Below are 7,578 nucleotides of genomic sequence, written 5' to 3' on the forward strand. Positions count from 1 at the left end.
AAAAGTTCCAAGAAGCTTTCTTGGCTATTTTTCTTCCCTGGATTCAGGCTTCATCCTATGAGTTAGGAAGGTATCATTGGAATATTAAATGGTTTAGTGAAATCATGTTTGTTTAAATAAGTTGGATGAATAATGAATAACTGTTGGAAAGAAATGTTACTGAATCCCACTGATAAAGAGTTATATTCCATTAATATCATGTTCCGTGATCTATAGGCCTATCCCTAGATATCCCTATGTCATTTATGTTTTAAATTAAACACAATAAGTTTATTTGGAAGTGAAAGGAAAACAGTGAAAGAAAGTAGTGGAAACTGTCTCAGGAGGAGAGGTCTAAAAAAGAATCCAATGGAGGCCTCTGGGAGGGTGGTTTCTATAGTACCAGACTCATCCCTACCTCCTTCCTGGCATTTGCAGTGCTTACTTGATGATGCTCTGCTCTGTCTCTTTTCATTGGTTGAGCAAACACCAAGGGAATTGTGGGAATAAACATTTGAACAGGAAGAACCTGAGGCACTATGGGAACAAAAAGCACTATGATGATGTCGCTAACCCCTTGTACAGTTACCCTTTCTCTCTCACCCTCAGGGATCTCTGGGGCCAAAGGGACTGTATCCCTCTGAAGCCTTTCTGCCCATCTCCCTTGTACTATTTTTCTAAGGCTCATGTGTTTGCAGTAAGAGAAGTCTGTCATCCCACAGTTCTGGAGACGGGCAGTCAAAATCTAAGGTGCTGGTAGGGATGATTCCTGGCAGAGGCTCAGAGAGAAAAATCTACTCCATGTCTCATTCCTCTGGTACCTCACGGCTGCCCAAAACCCCTGTATCTTTTTGGTTTGGAGGGATAGTCATCCAATTTCTTCTGTCTTTACATGGAGTCTCCTCCACGTGTCTCTTCTTACCAGCCACTCATCATTGTATGTACAGTCTACTCCAAATGCAGGATGAGATTAAATCCACCTGCAAAGATGCAATGTAGCCCAGCAACCTTCCTCTCAGTCTATCCTGGGAGGTTGACCAGCCTTTTCTGATGTGCCACTCTCCCAGTTCTCAGCTGGCTCTTAGTCTGTAATGATGTTTTTGCCTTGTAGACCTTAGACACCCCCATCTGCCAGAATCTCTGTGTGATAACACTTCAGAGAAAGAAAATGAAGAAGGACCAGCTCCAGATGACTGCTGGCTCCAGGGCCATCAGTAAGGAAATTGCTTTGAAGTTCCCATCCCAAATGGCCAGTTCAGTTAATGGTCAGTCAGCACCTTGTTTGGAGGCTAGGAGTAGGGCAGTACATCATGGTAGAAGAGTGGGCAGAGCAAATTCCCTCATTTTTGGGTTGCCAAAAGAGATGGAAGAGGGAATTAGAGGAAGAAGGAGGAGAGAAAGGGAGGAGAGGGAGAGAGAAACAGAGAGTGGGAGGAAAGAAAAGGGTTATGATAATATTTTGTGTGCCATAATTATATATAGTATTATACAATGACCTTATTGCACAAAATAATTGCATTCTATAATAATCTGTACCTTTCTTTGAGAATATAATCTCATAATCATATCACTATACAACTCTCTATGGAAAAGCCAAGACACATATATACTCTCATTTTCACATTCTCTTTTTCTCTCTCTCTCTTACACACACATTCATTTAACTTCTATGCAGTGTAATGTATTATGGAGCTAAATAATAATATGTTAACTAAGTCTATGTCAATGAATAGAATTTTTAGTATTTTGGGGATATAACATTATTGAATGAGTGCTCTTGAGTAACCTCTTCACACATTTTTAGAGCTACATTTCAAGAGAGATAACTCAATGTAAGCATCCTCAACAAAGGAATTTCTAAGTAAAATTTAAATGTTTACAGAAAAAGTTAAAGATTGTTATAAATATGAATACATTGTCTGCAATAGATGTTACTCCAATAGTCCTAGGAAAAACTGTTCAACCATACTTACCCCAAATATAATGAGAATCTGGGCATATCTATAATTTTATCTACTCAGGAGGCTGATATTTGAGTATCACATTGGAAGCCAGCTTGGATAACAAAGTCTGTGAAGCTCTTGTTTTTAATTAACAAGCAAAAATCCAGAATTAGACATGTGGCTTAAGTGGTAGAGAACCAGCGAGAGGAAAAAGCCAAGTAAAACATAAGGACTTGAGTTCAGACTCCACTACTGGCACACAAACAAAACAACAAAACAAAAACCCATCATGCGTAGAAAATTACTTCCATTCATTTGGGCTTCCATATTTACAATTAGGTCAAATATCATTTATTATATCTGAAAATCATTAACATTTAATTTTTCTTTGATGAATCTAGAACACCAGTGTTTTAGATTAGTAGTGTTTTACTTTTTTTCCAAGCACCTTTATATTAAGAAAAATGGGTAATTTTAATTACGTGTTTTTAAAATATTTCTTTGATATATATTCTGATTTTTCTATGCAGAACAAACTGCAAAAATAACATAGTGTTCATTTTTTCTATATATGTCTCCAGAATTTGAGGTCTTACTAAAGGAAATTTAGCAAGGATTTTAGAATAATAGGATTAAAATAGGGAAAAATAGAAAAATAAGACACATTCCCTTTTTCAGGAAATGGGAATTAAAAACTCCCAGACCTCTATTATTAAGGCATTATTATTGAAGAGAAATTGCTTTCTGAAGTAGACTAAGTCATTTGTTTGAATGTTATTTATGCTGTGAAGAAGCTTACCAAAATATTATTTCCCATGGATTTAAAGAGCAACTTGCCTATCCTGTATCTCATTACTTTACAAGTAACTGTATCAGAATTAGTAGAGCTTTCTGAATCTTGACATGACAAGAAACAATGTCTATAGTATTTCTTATTTTCTGACAAGGAGCTTACAGCAATTTCGTCAAGAGGTAAAACTTGAGCTAGCCTTTCCTGCAGATGCCCTTTCAACAGAAACATCATGGCTGTGTCAAGTACCTTTGACTTTCTATTTGGAGTCCCCACCATACTTAACTCCCTTTGGGAAGATCACTCAGTTGTCACCAGACTTTGATGAGATCACTTGAAATATGATAATGACAGGTTTACTTAAGACCAGTGAAATTAGTCATCAGAATATGTGTTTGGGTTTCATGATGGTTCTTTATTAACCTCTGTCTTCCACCAGAGTTTTTGCCTCTCATAAGTAGAAACTTTGTCTTAATCTCACTTCTTAGACTGTATCATATCACAATGTCTAATTGGGAGAAAATGCTCAATAGGATGTGAAGATAACATGAAAGCTTGAATTGTTGAATGTTTATTTTGGGAGGGGGGGGTCCGGTCGTGGGGCCTGAACTCTGGGCCTGGTCACTGTCCCTCAACTCTTCAGCTCAAGGCTAACGCTCTACCACTTGAGCCACAGCGCCACTTCCGGCTTTTTTTTCTTTTTGCTTATGTGGTGCTGAGGAATCGAACCCAGGGCCTCATGCATGCAAGGCAAGCTCTCTACCACTGAGCCACCTTCCCAGCCCCTGTTGAATGTTCTAATTACTATTAATGAACTTGTATGTGAACAGATATTTCTGTTACTTCTTCATCAAAGAAAAAGGATTGGCAGAAATACTACATATAAAAGTAATGTGAAAAAAGAAACATTTGGACAATTAGCACAGTATTGTCAATGTAAATTAAGAGCCAATGATTCTCTTGCCCGATATAGAATATTGGAAAGTCTAGGGCTAATCTTAGGTGGAAATGATGAGAAGTGCAAAGCAGAGGTCAGAGAACATAATTCTCTTTGGATAAGTGCATTGGCCAATAAAATATTGTTATATTGTTTTATTATCTCCCTCATTAATGTTAGTATGAGAAGGGCTTATATCTACCAAGAAGAAAAGTATATAAAAATATATACTGTTTTATGCTTTCTTCTATAACTTTTTCTTCCCACTGGTTTATTAATTTTTATGTCCATCCCACAAGCCTCGGGAGATGTTGGAAAGTTTTGGCAAGAAATTTTACTTTGCTCATCAGTGACACAGACAGACTGACAGTCCGTCACTCGTATCTATATAAGGAATCATTCACCATAATATTAAGACTTCCAGGTTGGAAAGCTTTTTCGAATCCTCATTTAAAGTTGTTTCGTTTCTCTTTTAGGTAGCCATAGTAAATAGGAGGAGAAATATTTGGGGAGAGAATCACCATTCAATACGAAGAAGGCATCTGAGCGTGTTAAAAGACAATATGCTTCTAGCATATTCATTGATGTTTTTCTATTTCCCTGCAGGTTTAAATGTTTATTTGGCCACTTGGTTGAACACAAAATGAATAACTCAACAAACTCCTCCAATAACGGCTTGGCTCTTGCCAGTCCTTATAAGACATTTGAAGTGGTATTTATTGTCCTCGTGGCTGGGTCCCTCAGTTTGGTGACCATCATCGGGAACATCCTGGTCATGGTTTCCATTAAAGTCAACCGCCACCTCCAGACCGTCAACAACTACTTCTTGTTCAGCCTGGCCTGTGCGGACCTCATCATCGGGGTTTTCTCCATGAACTTGTACACCCTCTACACTGTGATCGGCTACTGGCCTCTGGGACCGGTGGTGTGTGACCTGTGGCTAGCCTTGGACTATGTGGTCAGCAACGCCTCGGTGATGAACCTGCTCATCATCAGCTTTGACAGGTACTTCTGTGTCACCAAACCCCTGACCTACCCCGTTAAGCGGACCACGAAAATGGCAGGGATGATGATCGCGGCTGCCTGGGTCCTGTCTTTCATCCTCTGGGCTCCGGCCATCCTCTTCTGGCAGTTCATTGTAGGGGTGAGAACTGTGGAGGATGGGGAATGCTACATTCAGTTCTTCTCCAATGCCGCCGTCACCTTCGGCACCGCCATCGCGGCCTTCTATCTCCCCGTGATCATCATGAGCGTGCTCTACTGGCATATATCCCGAGCCAGCAAGAGCAGGATCAAGAAGGAGAAGAAGGAGCCCGTGGCCAACCAGGACCCAGTGTCACCGAGCCTCGTGCAAGGAAGGATCGTGAAGCCCAACAACCACAACCCGGCCGGCGGCGATGGTGGCCTGGAGCACGACAAGATCCAGAACGGCAAGTCTCAGAGGGACCCCGGGACCGCCAACTGCGTCCAGGGCGAGGAGAAAGAGAGCTCGAATGACTCCACCTCCGTCAGCGCCGTCGCCTCCAACCTGAGAGATGAGGAGGTCACCCAGGACGAAAACACAGTTTCCACTTCCCTGGGCCATTCCAAAGATGAGAACTCCAAGCAAACGTGCATCAAAATTGTCACCAAGACCCAAAAAGGTGACTCGTGCGCGCCGACCAATGCTACTGTGGAACTCGTCGGGTCCGCGGGTCCGAATGGAGAGGAGAAACAGAACATGGTAGCCCGTAAGATTGTAAAGATGACCAAACAGCCAGCCAAAAAGAAGCCTCCTCCTTCCCGCGAGAAGAAAGTGACCAGGACGATCTTGGCTATTCTGTTGGCGTTCATTATCACCTGGGCCCCCTACAATGTCATGGTGCTCATCAATACCTTCTGTGCACCCTGCATCCCCAACACGGTGTGGACCATTGGCTACTGGCTCTGTTACATCAACAGCACCATCAACCCTGCCTGCTATGCACTGTGTAATGCCACCTTCAAGAAGACCTTTAAACACCTGCTCATGTGTCACTACAAGAACATAGGCGCTACCAGGTAAAGCATCTCTGACCAGAATGAAAGGGGAGAGCTTGGGAAGGATTACATGGATCAAAGAGCTCCTGGTTGTTAAAGTCCTGCTGTTGCACATTGTGCTCTTTGGGTGGAGGCGCTCAGCCGTGAGGAAGGGATGGTACCCAGGCTCCTGTTCGAAGAGAACTTGCACCTTACCAAAACCCTGTTAGTTTGGAAGCAGTAAGACACTGGGAGAGATGTGTCAGAATTGCGGGATATTAAGGAACAATCTACACCATCAAGCACTCCAACGAAGAAGGGCTTCTGAATCTAGAATCTTACCAGTTTTTGCACAAGAAGAATAACCTCTTCCCTTTTCTTTTTCTTTTTTTAATTGTGCTCATGTGCCCATATGAGGATGAAACGACATGGTAACCTGCGAACAATGAGACTTAACATAAAGAAATACATACTGTACAATGAAGAAATAAGTCAAAGAAGAGGCAGAGATTGTCCCCAGAATGTTAGTTAGAACATATTCTACTCTACCTATTTTGTTTTTTTTTTTTCTCTTCAGCTTTTCCTTTTCTCAACACAAAAAGCTAGCAAACAGACAAAACCCCCAACTAGGTCATGTCACTACTGTTGGATTTTTTTTCCCCCTAGTGCTGACATTAGGTTTTATACTTCCCTGTTTTGTGCACAAGTGATACCTGCCAGGTTTAGACTAAATCCAACTAGACACAGACATGAAAATGGACACTTCATTGTTCCCCACTGTGTCATGGCATTCTTTAGGGTATAAAAATCATATAAGGACTTAATTCACTTATCCTTTTGGGGTATGTTTTTACAAAGCTGGTTTTCTTCTAACTAGCCTTTTATTCTAACAAAATTCTAATAGGTAACTATTCTAAGAGTCTACCTAACTTGGTTGAGAAACCAAAGTCATTCTCAAACTAAGGTTTTATCAACAGTCCAGTTAGAGTAAGTGGATGGATTTGGAAGTGAGAAAATGGAAAAACTTAAGGATATTCTCTTTGACTCTGAATCTTCCTGTTCCATGTATGAGATGTTAAGTTGGACAGGAACGCTTGACTTTGTCAGCAGGAAAAGGATATAGCTTTATTCGTTTACAATCCTAAGTAAGATTCAGGTACTGGGCCAGGCCCAAGAGAATCAAATCTAGTCAATGCCTGCTGGCAGATGATATGCAAATTATATTCCTGTGAGGTTGTCAATAACCATCCTGCTACAGACTGGAGCATCTACTGAATCTACAAATTCCATATTCCTCATAGCGACCATTCTTTCTAAGATTATTCAACTTTTAAATCCTCTGATCTCTAGAATTTTAGTAATTTTTCTGACCAAAATATAGTAGATAAACCAAACAGAAGCAAAAGAAGCTCACTAAATCTGACAGAACATAGGAGGTGGCCATTTTCACATCATTTCTGACCATTAAGATTTCTCCTTAGAAATAATTATCTACATGTTCATATTATATCTGATTTTATCTATGTTAGGGACATCTATTTGATTGAAATAAACATAGGGTTGTATTTTAAGTATTTGTTTTCACCTCTCATAATTTTTTTTCTTCCACTATTTGGTATTTCCTTCCAATTCATTTATCTAAAGAAAGTCCCATTGATAGAAATTAAACTTAAAAATGTCCTTCTGAATGTCATATTCTGCATTTTAGATATATAGGTTTTATGATAGCTTGCCCAGTGATATTGATGTATGTGATTTGATGAATTTGTCCATTATCAGAAGCCTCCAACTTTAATTAGATTGTTTTGTATGACAAAATAACAAAAGCAATTTGGGAATTTTGATTTTTTTGGTTTGTTCTTTTTTGATAAGCACAAAGGAAATAACAATGTAGCTATAAGAGTCCAATTATCAACAACCTATGTACTGAA

The 7,578-nt window shown here is 40.0% G+C and overlaps 1 protein-coding gene across 1 annotated transcript; it reads left to right on the top strand.

The window, feature by feature from the left end:
* Positions 1-4,292: 4,292 nt before the first annotated feature.
* On the top strand, positions 4,293-5,693 carry Chrm2 (cholinergic receptor muscarinic 2). Its single transcript, XM_042677277.1, has one exon. The coding sequence runs from the start codon at positions 4,293-4,295 to the stop codon at positions 5,691-5,693; it is 1,401 nt and encodes a 466-aa protein (XP_042533211.1).
* Positions 5,694-7,578: the final 1,885 nt, after the last annotated feature.

Source organism: Dipodomys spectabilis, unplaced genomic scaffold (assembly GCF_019054845.1).
Source record: "Dipodomys spectabilis isolate Male_0828 unplaced genomic scaffold, ASM1905484v1 ptg000034l, whole genome shotgun sequence".
In the NCBI taxonomy this organism is placed as follows: Eukaryota; Metazoa; Chordata; class Mammalia; order Rodentia; family Heteromyidae; genus Dipodomys; species Dipodomys spectabilis.

Bases quoted from the DNA above. Each gene is read 5' to 3' on its own strand.
- Chrm2 (XM_042677277.1), top strand. From the start codon at position 4,293: ATGAATAACTCAACAAACTCCTCCAATAACGGCTTGGCTCTTGCCAGT.